The sequence below is a fragment of the Brienomyrus brachyistius genome, chromosome 10 (assembly GCF_023856365.1).
Source record: "Brienomyrus brachyistius isolate T26 chromosome 10, BBRACH_0.4, whole genome shotgun sequence".
In the NCBI taxonomy this organism is placed as follows: Eukaryota; Metazoa; Chordata; class Actinopteri; order Osteoglossiformes; family Mormyridae; genus Brienomyrus; species Brienomyrus brachyistius.
In genome coordinates, this window is record NC_064542.1 from 17034479 (window position 1) to 17050511 (window position 16033).

The 16033-nt window shown below is 44.2% G+C and overlaps 2 protein-coding genes across 5 annotated transcripts in view; both read right to left on the reverse strand.

The window, feature by feature from the left end:
• map4k2 (mitogen-activated protein kinase kinase kinase kinase 2) overlaps positions 1–1673 on the reverse strand; it is a 38306-nt gene extending 36633 nt beyond the window's left edge. For all 4 annotated transcript variants that reach the window (XM_049028965.1, XM_049028963.1, XM_049028964.1 and 1 more), the window contains exon 1: positions 1474–1673. In XM_049028965.1, coding sequence (XP_048884922.1) covers positions 1474–1566 — 93 coding nt within the window. In that variant the 5' untranslated portion in view covers positions 1567–1673. The remainder of the gene's footprint in view (positions 1–1473) is intronic.
• A 258-nt stretch (positions 1674–1931) lies between these two features.
• men1 (multiple endocrine neoplasia I) lies at positions 1932–12517 on the reverse strand. Its single transcript, XM_049029444.1, has 10 exons — positions 12372–12517; positions 10287–10773; positions 8688–8896; positions 7838–7966; positions 7679–7719; positions 6956–7043; positions 5759–5895; positions 4025–4169; positions 3484–3657; positions 1932–3206 (listed from the first exon to the last, which is right to left on the reverse strand). The coding sequence occupies exons 2-10, from the start codon at positions 10720–10722 to the stop codon at positions 2691–2693; spliced, it is 1875 nt and encodes a 624-aa protein (XP_048885401.1). The 5' UTR covers positions 10723–10773; positions 12372–12517; the 3' UTR covers positions 1932–2690.
• Between the last annotated feature and the right edge of the window lie 3516 nt (positions 12518–16033).

The following is a 16033-nucleotide window of genomic DNA, read 5'->3' on the forward strand; positions in this document are numbered from 1 at the left end:
ATTTGCAACAGCCAGTGCAACAGATATTTGAGTTGGGCTTCATTAACAATGAGATCACATGTGGAACTATGGCAAGGTGAAACAGAAAGTACATTTTATTCATTTCAGTAGTGCACTTAGGCAAGAGCAACAGCTTTGCAGGAGATTTTCAGTCACACAAATGTATCAATAAATTTGAAGTGTCCTATCCTCACATATGGGTTTTAAGGCTTTAAACGCATTAAGTACTGGGTTCCTACCACACCGGCTGGCAAAGCACAGAGGCAGACCTGCCCCCAAAAACATGAAGGTCTCCCTCATCCATCTGTGTTAAGATAGCAGGGTCATGTGTTCAAATAGCACTCAGTCTTGGTCCTGCATGGATTTGATGCCTAGTCACCTTACACTTATTTATTATTCATAATCTGAATATCCAGAAAATTTTCACTTAAGCACCAGTGCTCACAGTATAAACATGGTGCTACCTTGCATTACTCAGAAGTGAAATTTTAGCTATATTAATCAAGCGGGCATATGAAATGTGCACGTATAATAACACTGCCAGTTAGATTAAGTATGTCGATCACTTAACACAATTACAAGCCCGATATCGATGAACCAACAGATACAACCAAGACCCCGTTTACCATTGATTTAGCTGGTTTATTTCAATAAACCCCAACTCAGTTAACATGAAGAGTCAAGTTACAGCTTGAACCACAATATCACACGAGTCCCAGTGCCTAACGCTGCTTTTTCTGTGTGTAAAATACACAAAAAACACAAACTTAATAGCTTGTCATTCCATACATTTGAGGCAATAACTATTTTTTTTAAAGCCTATCATTTGACATTTTCCTCATTTTTTAATCCTTTTTAAAATGAAGATAGAACGTAAACAAGTGAGGCAGGAATGAATTTGACCGGTTCCAACTGAAGCGAAACCGGTTATGACTGCTGTTAGGAGTTCAGATGGCTTGGCGAAAAAACGCAGTAAAAAGGTTTGTGGGACATTTGCGTGAGATCAGAGCTCAGAAATGTTTATGGTAATATATTCCCTGCCTGAGACAATCGCTATTGTTAGGAAACAAAAGTACAGGAAACAGAGTGGCTGTGCTTCATCAGTTCAATGCTTTCCTGCACAAACGCTGCCTGATCAAAATAATAATAATAATAATCATGAAAGATTCGGGGAAGATATAAAATACGAACAAAAAACTTCCTATAACTATATGCAATAAATCCCTCTTTACAATTCGTCGGTCCTATCTGTGGTAACCAATCGAGAAAACTGCTTCAATGTCATGCTGCCCAAATGAGCGCTTTTCAAGGTGATTCGTACAGGAAATTTTTCAAAAATCTGCGAAACAACGACGATTTGACAGTTTTAGGAATCTTTATGCAGCGAGATCCAAACCAAATGTCAAGCGCAGGCACGCTTTGGAGTTTTATTTACACTGCGCTCCACAAACGCATTGATCTATCACAACCAACCTTAAAGACATCCCCGTAGGTGCCGTTCCCGATCCGGTGAACCAGTTCGTAGTCATCCAGCGGGTCCAGGAAGGAGACCCCGATCACATTCATGCCGGCGTCAGCCGATCGGCGTCCCTCGTCTTACCGACTGAGTGTCATGTTATTGCCAGCTGCGGAATGCCAATGCGCCCTTCGTGCCTCTCTCCAGCATCCAGCTGGCTCTGGGAGGGGGGGGGTTACGGGGTAGCCACAGCAGCCAATCCGCCCTGGGAAATACTGTTCAGCCCGCAGACACCCGCTTCCCCCTTCTTTCCTGCCACTGGCCGCTAAAGCATTTCAGTGTCTCAACGATGTCATGATTATATTTATTGAGCGAGTGTAGTGGGATTTATTATTTTTCCATAGCCCGTGGGTTAAGTTTTAATGTCGCGTTCCAAGATTTGGATGAGTGCTAGCAACAATTAGAACGTCACGGCTCAAATGAAATAATTTTATTTGTACACAAAATATGAAGCAGTACATTAAGAAAAGACAGCACAGTATCCGCTCTTCCACAGTACACGGTCTACTTCAAATTTTTTTAAAAATTTCTATTCCCCAGTGAGGTTTGTCTACCAATTTAGCAGTTCCCGTTATTGTCAGACACGGTGGATAAAATTAGAGAAACAATTAAGGCATTGCATAAAAGGAGAAAGTCATAAAAATACAAATCAATCTGTTTACAACAAAGCCGTCAGAATGATTCATGGAAAATTTTTCTTGGCCTAGAGTACATGAAAAACAAGAACAAGAGGAGTGACGATGAGAAAGCTCTCACTGAAAAAGACCCCATATTCCGTTTTGGTTTGGCAGATCTTTAACTTCATTGAGGGGGAAACTGCTTACGCTGTAAACACCATTATAGGAATTACAATGGGTCTACCCATCACGTCTCCATTTTTACTTTCATATTGCAGGTGTGAGTGCAAATTGACGGAGGAGGAGTCACAGAGAACACGGCAGGAAGTCCAGGATGCTGCGGAGAAGCAGGATTAGGGTCGAGCCTCAACCCTAAGGAATGCCCAGCAGGAAATCACATGCCAGTGTCATTCCAGTGTCTAACACTGCATGTGCGTCCAGCTCCTTGCCCTCCTTCTTTTTGGCAATGTTTCAGGTAGGGTATGCAATGTGTGCTCACATCTATCTTTAAAAAAGAATCCATGAAACGCAGCAGTTCGTTCGACACAGAGGAAACTCTACATGGTCTTTCGCTGTCGTTTCATGAAGGACAGCGTGTAGTCGCCTGGCGACGAGGGCTTCTGCCGTTTCATCTGCACCTGCGACTGCGCAGTCAGCTGCAGCTTGATGGCACTGGAGTTGACCTTGGCCGCAGACAGCAGCTCCTTCATGCCTTTCATCTTCTCGCTGTGGAATGTGACCACAGGCCCCCCGGAGACGGGCTGGGGCGGGGCGGCGCCTGGAGATGCTGCGGGGGTGGGGCTCGGCGTCCCTGCGCGCGTCCTCTGCTCCGAGTCGGCGGCCCGTACCAGTGGGCTGGAGCGTCGCCGGCCTCCACTCTCGCCTCCAATCTTCTTGGGCAGGACAGCCGGAGTGGGTGGGGCCACAGCCTGCGGTGGGGGCGGGGGCAGCTCCTCCACCTTTGACTCGCGCCTGGGGCCGCGCCTTCGCCCCTCTCGGGGGTCATCACTGGACTGGTCGTCATCATCCTGGGGTTCAAGCTCTTTTGTGATGATCGTCACTTTCTGACGCACCTAAGGGGTTATGTGCGGGGGTGAAGGGGGCGTGACAGTCATGATACAGGTGAGACTATGGGCATCATGTTGATAACACGTGGCCAGTCCACATAATAATACATAATGTATGTACAATCCGCTAAGCAACAAAGGACAGCTATGACTGGATGTTCATCATCGGTAGATTCAGCTGGTAAATATAAATAGTGGGATAACACTGTGATTTTTAACAGCTGCATGGCAGAAGAAATATGGAAAGGCTGTAAATGACACAACACCCTCCCCCCCCCCATACCTGCGCATCAAAGCGGCTAAGCGACTGCACCAGGTACGTAGCCCAGCCCACGTGTAGCACAGGTGTGGGGCTGCCTTCTTCCCACTTGCAGATGCCGTCGTAGAAGCACAGCAGGTGAGCGAAGCATTCTGGATCCTGCAGGGCTGAGAGAGCTGCCGCCTTCTGGGGAGCATCCTTTCGGGAGCGAAGGAGTGCAGAGTAAATGAGAGGTAAATGCGAGGAGGATGATATGGCGGTTAAATCATCAAGAGCCACAGTTCTGCGGGTTATAAAGGAAACACTTAAATACCAACATGATTAAAGTTAAAATATGAGGCAAAGCGAACACAGCATGAGAGGGCAGGAGGCCATAAATGATGCAGTGGCAGGATGCCCCACACTAAAGGCTCCCCCAGTGTCATTTAACCAAAGTCTGAAAATCACTCATGGCAGTGAGGCAACTGCAATAACATTCAGGACCAAGATGATCCATGGGGCAAAAGGATCAGAGCAGGGAGGGACAATGAGATGGTTTCTGTCACGTGGAAGCCAGGGTGGGCACCTGCTCTGTGATATCGGAGCCCTCGCCTCCTTCTGTGCCGCTCTCCGCCGCGGCCGCCGTTTCCTTCAGCAGCGTGGGGATCACATCATTGGCGATGTCGAAGAACTCCTTGTAAATCTCCTCATCCTCACGGAAGTAATTATAACTGTAGGGCATGGGCAGGGGGCAGTGCAATAAAAGGACCTTCAGACATCCACCTTGATAATGTGAATTTATGAAGGTCATTCTAGGAAATTTCTATTAAATAACTACATGGGCAATGATACTTCAATAAATTTACAATAATAAATACATTTGCATTACTGGTAAATAAATGTGACGCACGATGCCGACCATAGACGGGACACAACGTCAACCGTATTACAGTAGGGAGGTGGTGTCAACCGTAAGGCGACAGTAACACAACGTCAACCGTATTACAGTAGGGAGGCGGTGTCAGCCGTACGCCGACAGTAACACAACGTCAACGGTATTACAGTAGGGAGGCGGTGTCAGCCGTACGCCGACAGTAACACAACGTCAACCGTATTACAGTAGGGAGGCGGTGTCAGCCGTACGCCGACAGTAACACAACGTCAACCGTATTACAGTAGGGAGGTGGTGTCAGCCGTACGCCGACAGTAACACAACGTCAACCGTATTACAGTAGGGAGGCGGTGTCAGCCGTACGGCGACAGTAACACAACGTCAACCGTATTACAGTAGGGAGGCGGTGTCAGCCGTACGCCGACAGTAACACAACGTCAACGGTATTACAGTAGGGAGGCGGTGTCAGCCGTACGCCGACAGTAACACAACGTCAACCGCATTGGCTGTATTACAGTAGGAAGGCAGTGTTAGCTGCATTGTGGTCAGTAACAGGGCATTGGTCATATTACAGTAGGAAGGTGGTGTCAACCGCACTGTGGCAGTAACATGGTGTCGGCTTTATTACAGTAGAAAGGTGGTATCAGCCACACGGCATCGTCCATATTACAGTAGGAAAGCAGTGTCGGTGACACTACAGCCGTATTACAGTGGGAAGGCGGTGTCAGCTGCATAGTGGCAGTAACACAATGTAGTCCTTATTACAGTAGGAAGGTGGTGCCAGCTACACGGTGCTGGTATTAGCTGTACAGCAGTGAGAATGTGGTGGGGGATTAATACCCACAGGGACGTGGCACTGACTGTACAGCAGCATCAGTGCAGTGAGGGAGTCTCTGTATTTCTGAGAAAACTGATGTGAGAAAGAGCCAATTCTGACCCAAAGGGAGTAGCAGACACTGAATAACAATTGGAAAAGGAAGGAAAGGGAGGTAGAGAAGAGGGGACGGACCTCCTCCAGGAAATAGGCCCGCTGCTGTCTCGGTCTTCGGCCTCAGCTATATTTAGCACTCCGTACAGGAGACAGTCCTGTGTGTTTGACCCCAGAAACGCAGCCTCGCCTCATCTTTCCTCCAACTAAAGCTCTCCGTGGGTGCAGTGAAGATGGGTTGGGCTTATGCAGTAGCACAGGCAGGAAGTAATACTCCCAGGCTCATACTCCCCCTGCTGACTCAGCTCTGAACTTTCTCACAGACAAATGCAATTCCAATAATGTGCTTCCTCATGCTGATGTCAAAACTGCACAGCATCATCATTGATATGCAGGTATTTCAAAATACCAATTTTTAATTCATTTATTCATTTAGAACCACAAGCTGCAGATGACTATTCAGTGACTGTGCGTATGACTACAGCTCCTGCGGGACTCACTCCTGCATGACGGAGGCCGCCTCAGCCCAGGCTCCCAGCGCCTCGCGCACATTCCTGTGCCTGTAGTGGTACCCCGCCAGGTACATGAAGGGGTAGATGTGCTCATTGTTGTAGAACTTCTGAGCAGAGTTGACAGCCTGAAACAAATCAAACAACTCAGACATACTGGCAGGCATAGGGGCAGACACTCCACACTGTTATGTGCTGTTATGACAGCAAATATTAAGGCATTTTGGCTGCTATAATTTTTTCTATTCAAAATGCACAATGAAACATGAATATATTTACTGATATGGGGTGAACCTAAATTCACAAGCAGATATTCGGCACAGACACATTATGCTAATTGTGGCCGTGAGTTGGTTATAGCTAATGCTGGTTACAGTCAATCATACTGGCAAAGCCAGAACTCGATGACCCTCCCATGTCACTTAAATCGGTGGTTTGGGAACATCCTGGTTTCCAAATAAATTACACCAACACGAATGACAGATAGGCGATAAAACCCAGACTGTCTGTTCAATTATCCAGAACTGCGATACACTGCAGGAAGCATATCCAACGTGCTAGCTCATCTGTCAAAGTTCAGTTCAGTCCTCATTTTTTGTGTGTTTCTGCAGGGTGGGTGGTGAATAAGAAAAAACAACAGTCCGATCCTCACGTGCATTTAGCCTGTGTAAATCTCCCACAGTGTCAGTTTGGTGTCTAACAACCTTGTGTTTCCTATCTGTATATTTGCGTTTGGTGCTCGTTGGTTGCCTCTTGTGGTCATTCTATTTACAATTGCAAGTGGGGCATGCTGGGATATGCAGGGCATGCTGGGATATGCACCCCGCCAATGCTACACTAGTATAAAAAAAAAGGAATCTGGTTGAGGAATCTGTTTGTCGAGCAAATACTGTACGCGAACCAATGCATTTTTTTCACTAAATTTTTCGTCGCAAATCAAACTGTTGGCCACAGCGTTCGTGAACTGCAGACACCACTGTATTAATAATTTACATTAAAGTAACATTAGTTATAATTACAGTTTGATTTACTATGGTGATTCACCTGGCTAGTAGTATGTGTGCAGTTATAGAAAATGAATCAACACCCTTCATTCAGACTAGTTACACTAGAAAATAACTGAAATCTGTGTGTAGCATGCAAACTGTACATCAGTGAACATGAGAGGAAGAGTTTGCAGACGCCCACCTTCATGTGCAATGTGAGGGGGCTGTCCCGACCAGGGAGGGGATCCTGGTCCTCCAGGTCTGCCAGGGTGCCTAGAGCCATAGGGTACCTGCAATGGGACAGGATGACAGAGCACCAGTAATAGAGAGCACTGTGTGCTTCTGGTGTAATTCCAGGGGCAGAGTGCAAAAGGTGAAAGGGTCCAATCTATACCTAAAGGACTCACATATAAGGAAAGTCAGCATGACAGTTTTAGATACATGTCATTTTGAGCAAGAAAAATATTCAAGCAAACAAGGGAAAACAAAAATTAGATTTATGTGCAGTAAAGTTTGTTTTTCTTTTACTGGAGATAAGCTTCCTTCTGAATTATATTTGAACTATAATTCAGATATGACCTACTCCGCAAAATCAGAAACAGAACAGAATAAAATATAATAGTGATACTTTATTCATCTCCATGGTGCAGTTGCGTATTTGTCTGATCATGCTCTTCAAGGGAATCATAGCACTTGCATGGGAGGTCATAGCACAAGGTCAGCTAGTGTCCAGGATCCCTGGAGCTGGGGGTTAAGGGCCTTACTCAAGGGCCCAATGGTGGCATCACTCTGCTGGCCACAGGATTTTAACTGGCGACCCTCCGATCACACAATGCAGGTCTGGTCTGGCCAGGCATGCAAATTTTAAGCAAATTCAAAGTGTGACTCATCCGTCCTTTGTCATGTCATGTGACCGCAGTCTTACCTCTCCAAGTCCCCCCGCTCATAAAGAAGCCAGAGCAGTCTCTGCATGGACAGTAAAGAGCAGAGAGTATGTCACAGAAAGTACTGGACCATAAAAATATTATTGTATTTAATGGACAACATGGCACACTGAAGCCACTAGGGGGTGCTATAGGCATACCTGCTGGAGCTGCAGAAGCTCTGTGCTGTCCGTGTGCAGGTCCACAGACGGGTTGATGGCACACACCATGAAGGCCACTTCCATGTTCCTGTTGCACTTTAGGTAGGAGCCCTTCAGGTACAGCCAGCTCTGTTACCATGGCACACCAGTGCATAAGTGGTAAGACCCATGTGCCCATCCAGCTATTCAGAACCATCAAGAGCCCCAGCCGACATGAGGCACAAACAGCGGGAATAGCATGGTGACAAAGACTGCAAAATACAACTGCTTAATTCTGCAGTCCTACCAATCACTGTTTAACTAAAATCTGGGCTTATTCTACATGAATTGACGGTGCTTGTGTGTGTGTGTTGCTGGGCATTGGGTTTGCTGGGACCAGGAGAGTTCCTAGCTATTGAGGAGATTAGGGGCTAAGTCAAGCTTACCTGGGGTTTGACTTTTTTTTTTTTCTTTTTAGAAAGAAGATTTGAAGATAATATTCGGGGTAAGACATAACATACAGTAACATACAGTTTGTTGTTGTCACAATAAAATTCACTTAAATTAAATGGTGTATTTCTGGAGGAAAATTAATTGTTTAGATTAACTGACTAATCAATAAAATAGTCGATAGACTAATCCATGGAAAAAGAGTTGTTAGTAGCAGTCCTAGTGAATACGAATACACCATGATGTCCAGTGCAAACGCTAATATACAGCGATGTCCAGTGCAAACTTCCAGTGTAAACAGTAATATGCAACAATGTCCAAACACTAATATGCAGTGAGAAATGGACCAACATGCCTGCACTGTAAATACAGACACCTGGGAGGCATGCTGAGAACCGAAAGACACGCACACAGAACGCACCCTTTCGCCGACGCCAGCGCTGACCGTCTGGCCGCGCCTGTCTTCGTTACCCTTGCCGTGCCATGTCACCTCTGCCGTCTCCTCACCGCCCTTGCCGAAAATGACCCAGGCGTGGTCTTCAGAGAGCGCCAGGTGCACATCCTGCAGCCCTAGGACCTGACAGGCTGCCACCACTGCAAAGGCCACCCCGGAGCTGTCCAGCTTGGTGCCTGATCACACAAAGGACAGCTGCATTAGATACTGCACTCTCTTCCTCTGCACTGCAAATCTATTTCCTGCAAAAGGAATTTCATTAACATTACTGACTAAAAAAGGATCACGAGTCCCAGCTCTGATTTCATGACAGACACATATCACAAATTTCAGGGTATACTTACCTTGACATATCATGCTATAACTATATAATTACATATGTAAAATTAACATTATACAGCAACATCTTGTAATTGGTGAATTTCTACATAGTATTTGCAGCCAGTGACAGCCCCCTCACATTGCACATGAAGGTGGGGGTCTGCAAGCTCTTCCCCTCATGTTCACTGATGTACAGTTTGTATGCTACACGCAAGATGTCCCTATTCCCAATAAACATGTGGTGAGCAATATGACAATAATGAGACCAGGAATTGTATCCATGATATGTGTTTCAGAGTTATTGCAAGAATCCTGATACACAACTACATTTACATGTACTTTTATTTAGCAGATACTTTTGCCCAAAGCGACAGATAAAGGCTGATTTACACTTCTGCATAGAATCAGTGCTGGCAGTACAGTGTAAGTACAGCATAGCTACACACCCTACAGCGTAATCTATGCTGTAGCCTGCCACACACCTCCCCAGAAATCCAACTACAGGTGTCAGGCTAAGGTGTAGGACATGCGGCTACCAACAGCATAGATTCTACACAGAAGTATAAATCAGCCTTAAGGCACACAGTACATTACAAACATACATGCTGTTCAGGAATTGAGGCACAAGTGGGCTAGGCTGAGCTTCCAATAAATGCCCAATTACAAGTGCTCTACTTAACAGTGTTATTACAACAACAGAACAAAGCAGGAAGCGCCGATCATTTTTTTTATCAGTTATAAATCTCAGTGGATCTCAACTTAATGACTGGATCTTGAAACTTACTTGATAATTTCTAACCAGTTAGCTGACATTTATATAACATTAGACAACTAAACATATTGCACTCATGTCACGGGCTAAACAGCATATGGTCCATAGAAGGGACATCTGTGCACACACAGATGCACAGACACGCGCACAGATGCGCAGACACGCGCACAGACGCGCAGACACGCGCACAGACGCGCACACACACAGACGCGCGCACACACAGACGCGCACACACACAGACGCGCACACACACAGACGCGCACACACACACACAGACGCGCACACACTAAGGACAATTTAAAGATACAGCTTCACCTAAATGTATGTTTTTGGACTGCAGGAGGAAACCTGCTGCTAAGAACAACAAACTTCACACACACTGAACCCAGTGCAGGATTCAAACCCTGAGCCGCCAAGGCAATAAACATTATGGAGAGCCAGGCTGCGGGCTGACTGCACCAGCAGGCCCTCACCTGTGATGAGGCTGAAGAGAGACTGTATATGGGCCCGGTCCTTAAAGTACGAGCGGCTGAGGCTGTTCCAGATGACGTCAGACACCTTCTTCACCAGCTCTCGACTGGAGCCGCCGGCTGGCCGCCGGTACTGTGAGAGGTCGACGGCGCCACGGATCTGTGCGGTAAAGCGTTCATACAGAGCAGCCAGCAGGCTCAGCTCCACGGTGGGGAAGCAGGACGAGGGGCATCCCAGCTCCAGAGGCTCGAAGGTCACGCCGGGGACATTAGCTGGAACCACGCGGTTCACGGCCAGGAAGTGCTCAACGAAACCCAGGACTAGGGACAGCAGCGCCAGGTCGGGCTCAGGGTTGCAAAGCTCCGCATCGAACAACTGCACCACTCCATCGATTCCCCGCAGAGGGAACAGCTTCTTCTGGGCTGAGCGCAACCCCATGACCCTGCCTGGCTGTCACACTCACTTCTATGCTGGATAATGAGGGTTCCTCTGCATCAGGAGAGAGCCACACACACACCAAGCAAGTCATGAAAAATGTGCATAGGTCACATAGTTCAATTCTTAAAAACATCAATAATACTAGCATGTACATACATTAATATCCTGTATAAATTCTGGAGAGTAGAGAGTTACAGTGCCAGTCAAAAATTTGGACACACCAAGCCGCCTACTAACGTCATTGATAGCGTTGCATCACATGACCTCACCACACAGCAGAAATGGCTTTATAGCAGTTTGACCAGAGAGTAAAGAAAAAGTGTCAGTGAGTGCTCAGCATATATGTAGCACCTCCTTCAGGACAGCTGGAAAAGCATCCCAGGAATGTGGTATAAAGGAGACAGTAGGCTCAGCCAGTCCCTGGAGTAATCTGCATTGAGGCCCAATGTTGGGATCACTCTGCCGATGAAGAGATTCGAACCGGAAACCTTCTGGATCCCAACCCACAGAGCTGTCCCACTGCCCAACAAATTACTATTTTTATACTTTTTCAGTCACTGCATAATTCTATGTGTGTTCTTTTATAGTTTGATGTCCATATATACATTATTCTAAAATGCAGAGAAAAGTACAAATAAACCTTTCAATCGGTAGGTGTGACTTTTACTGTACATCCAGTTCAAGTACTTTAAGGCTGATGAGAATATCAGCACTGAGTTAGAAATGAATGTTTAACTATAACCAGTATTACTAAAAATCTGCAAGGTGGACAAGGAGCCCAGTTTCACTTGTAGATAGCAACATGTTTTTATACTGTTTTTTTTTTAGTTTAGTTATAATAATGTTATGTAGAATTTAATTAAATACAAAATCCAAAGCATACTATTAATAACATTTATATTTTTTAATAAAAGCTAAGAAATTAAACATTTGCAATACGAGTATAAATTAAATTACTTCATTAACAGCTATCATATAACGTGTGCACATAAAAGTTTTCGTTAGAATATTTGACCACCACAGCTAATAACTGTATTCTGCATCAATGAAACATTTTACGCACTACACAGTACGACTTACTAACACAAAGCTTTACTGAAAATACTATCCATGATATTTTGCATTGGATGCATTACACTGTGATGGATCAGTTACGATGTGCTGCATAACATACCTATTGTAACTGAATAATAGCTACCGTATGTAAAGATTATGTTTGCACACCGGCAGGATTATCAGCGATCTACACAAACGAACATAGACTTCAGATCATTTACTACTCCTTTACAAACGCAAACAACACGACCACCACGGGCACATTGCTGTTTCAGGTTTCGCTAGATAACCTGTATATGTCTGGCGAAGTGATTAAAGTTAAATAGATAGCTCACTACAACCAGTCCATACTAATAATTAACACTCAACCAGCAATTCTAATAAACTGACCAGTAAATCATCAGATACCGCGCAGCACTATCACGTTATCATGCATAACACATTGTGTCTAGTTGTCGCTTTATTTCATAAATCCGAACAATTTATCTACATTGTGAACTGGAAAGTCGTTTATAAGTAGTACTTTATCAAACTGCAGTACAATTTTTAACAAAATTATTGCATTAGTTATTAAAGTATTAAATTATACATACCGCATAAATCATAACTTCAACCACATGTTTTTGTTTTGTACCCAAAATACCGCCTTGCTTTTGCCGCGCGGTTCGTTTTGTCGTAAATTTTAGAAACGTCGTAAACCAGCGTCAGTTTCTGACACATGCGTACAGGTGCGGCGGCGCTACGGCTTTGTTGCATTCTGGGACTCTGAGTTTTTAAAGTAGTTGCGACATTTACAAAAGGAGGCCGGAATTCATGGAACTTCAAATCTGGCACTCGATTCCAAATCCAGGCCATGATTTCGGTTCTCCCAGGTGTTTAGTTTAATAATTACTTATCGTGCTCGGCAAATGAGGCTTCACATCTGGCATACTGGTAAAGGAAGGCTGGAAAATCAGCAGTGCACGTGTTTTGAATAGCCCTAATCTAATGTCCAGTTACTGATTAAACAGTTTTACAGTTTAACGCACGAATATCTACTTTGGGAGCCAACTCATTTCGATGTACACATCTGGGTTGGTCTACGAACGATTTTATGACATCTTACATGATTGGTAATGAGTCAAATCAAATCGAAGTTTATTTCTCAAATGCAGCGCAGAACTACAAGCAGTGGTAGATGCAGGCAAAGAAAATAAGTTTCCCTGAGAGTAAGTAATAAGTAATAATAAGATAAATGTATGTGGTGCATTAAACAGAAAAACAAAAATATTTTCTAAAAATATATAAAATATAAATTAAAGGCAAATGTGCAAATTGTCCATACTAACAACTAACAGCTTGATCGGCTACTCAGTGGCCTCAATGCTGGAGGGTAGAAGCTGTTCCGGAGCCTGTGTGTCTGCGCTCTGATGATCCGATACCGTTTCCCTGATTGTGGCTGGGATGGCTAGGGTCCTTGAGGATGGACCAGGCCTTCTTCAGGCATCTACTTCTGCAGATAACCTGGATGTCAGGCAGGTTGCAGCCAGCGATAGTCTGTGCTGACTTCACCATAGTCCTCAAGGTTTTTCAGTTGTGGGCAGTACAGATTCCGTACCATATGGTAAAGCAGCCATTTTGCTTTTTCGCTCACACAACTCAAGGAATGAACTTGGTCCACAGTAATCAATTGGCAGAACAGATGATTTCAGGCCAGGACTACATGTAACAAGGCAGCATACAATGGTATTTTCCTGGTCATTTGTTTAAATATTTAGCACAAGGTAGCCGTGTATTTCATACGTCAAAGTCCGGGCAAAGTGATATTGAACACATTGACAAGAACAATCTGTCACATACTTAAAACAATGCAGCAGACCCACATACCAAGCACAAGTTAATGTATCATGGTGAGTGATTGAGTCATTATAACAAAGGAGATGGCATCTCTTTTAAAATGGAAACTGCTCTGTTTATTATTTGGGGAAGGTGATGGTGCAGGAGGTGGTGCTATTGTTCAGCAACTGGAGGGTTGCAGGTTCAAGCCCCGATTCTTCCTGACCCCATCAAAGTGTCCTTGACCAAGACACTAAACCCCAAATTGCTCTCGGTGTGCAGGCCCATCAGTAGTTCCAATTACGATATGATAAGGAGACAGAGCTATGGTACAAAATTACGTGTCAAATCACAAAATAGGGAAGACTCCTGTTAACAGGGTGTTTTATTTTGTGATTCGACACTTAATTTTGTGCCATTAAAATTTGTACAAGGGGCCTCAAACAAACTCTCATGATAAAATATTAAACCTAGAGTTGCCAGCCGTACTTTATTGCATTGCCTTGTATTGAAAAAAAGTTGAATCTTGAATGTACAATTAAACCTGGAACGCACAAGCGGTTTTATCGGTTGACAGTTACACCATTTCAGAAAAAATCAGAAGGACTTCTGACAACTGAAATAGCCCACGGGCCACTGAGCATGTTAATGCACTTCTGCCGGCTGATGCCATCGGCACATGCCTGTCATACCCATAAATCACCATGAGTGCTGCATCTAAAAACATTTATAAACTTTTACGCTTTAGGTTACGTATATTGCCAGCATTTAAATGCCACGTCCTGTGTACCATCAAGTCAAAATATCCTTATCTTTATTGTCATCTCAGCTGTATAATGCATATACCGATATGACGGACTGTTCCTCATTAGTCATCAGGGCAGGATTAAGAAGGGGGTCCACCTCTTTATGTCCAAATCGAATAGTGAATGGTTTAATAAAAGATCAATTCTGCATCGAAAATCATGTTTTTGATCAAATTTAATGTCAATTTTCATTAGTAGCTCTGACCAGATATTCATTTTTTGACGTGAAATGAGGTGAGACATTCCTACATGACGCCTACATTTCTGTCCCATGTTTTTGTATTTTATATTATTATGATTATTGCGCTAATCATACAATGTAACCATACTACTGTGTAAGAAGCAATCCATGAATAGCTTGATATTTTAATGCATTTTCAAAGGGAGATTTCAAATGAATAAGCAAGACTATTATTTGTTGTAATAATGATGCATTTAGAAGTTAACCAGTCATTATGTACAATACCCCTATCAGATTTTTTTAAATCACATTTTTTAGTTTTGTTTTGTATTGCTTTATGATTACGATTATAAATACATATAATAACTAACCAAATAATCTACAGAGTGGTTTATTCAGGACCCCCCCCCACTCTGTACCTGACAGGGCCCCCCTGTTCTCTGATCCTCATTTAGCCCTTGATTAATAGTAGCAAATGCCTCTGGGCAACAACACACATGACGTCATGTCAGAAACTAACAGAGCTAATGGAATCCATAAACACATATAACATGGGGAAAACATTACATAGGCTTTTCAGTGAGCACCATATTAAAAGGATAATATATAATCTTATTAAATGTATTAGATATTGAATCACATTAACTTGTTAAGAGACATTCCTGAATGGGTCCGGGGTGGGGGTGGGGACAGGGTTATGGGGGGCTGCTCTGCTTGGTGCCCCTTGAGGACATGGTGTCCCTGAGCATGTGCCCAAATGCCCATAGACGTATGGTTAATCCAGGCCAGTTGGTCATCGTGCAAAAGAGTAATAAATAGTGGCGACAGAGACGAGGCCGCCTATATGGAGTCCAATATAAGAAGACTTTGAAGGACAGAGTCTGAGTCAAAACCGATATTTTGGGGGGATCGAGACCAAGTCAAGACTGAGACCTTGGAGGGTTGAAACCGAGTCAAAACCAAGACTTTGGAGGGATCAAGACTACATCAAGACCGAGATTTTGGGAGATATCGGTAACGGTATGTAATGCACTTCTTGCTTCATGTTACAGCTCTTTGAAAGCAGGTCAAAGTCAAGGTGCATAAAAAATACAGGGGATTTTTACATAAGAAGTCGTGATGGAGTACGTGACCCCCTTCTGCCTAGTAAGTGTTGTGAGTTATTTTCCTGCTTATAATCCGTACACTGAGAATCATCACTCTGCTGGACCTAGCCAGAATTAACTCAGTCTGCGCTAATTGTGCACATGGATGTCAAGTTAGTTGCTGGACAATCGATATTAAAGTACGAGCGCTTATACGAGCATTGCGTCATGTCGATCCTGTGGTGATTCTGAGGCTGGTTTCTGATTTATATCTTGCCAGCGTTATGGATCGAGACCAAGTCAAGGCCAAGATTTTCAGGGGGATCAAGGCCCGAGTTAAGACCGAATCTGGAATGATTAAGTCCACC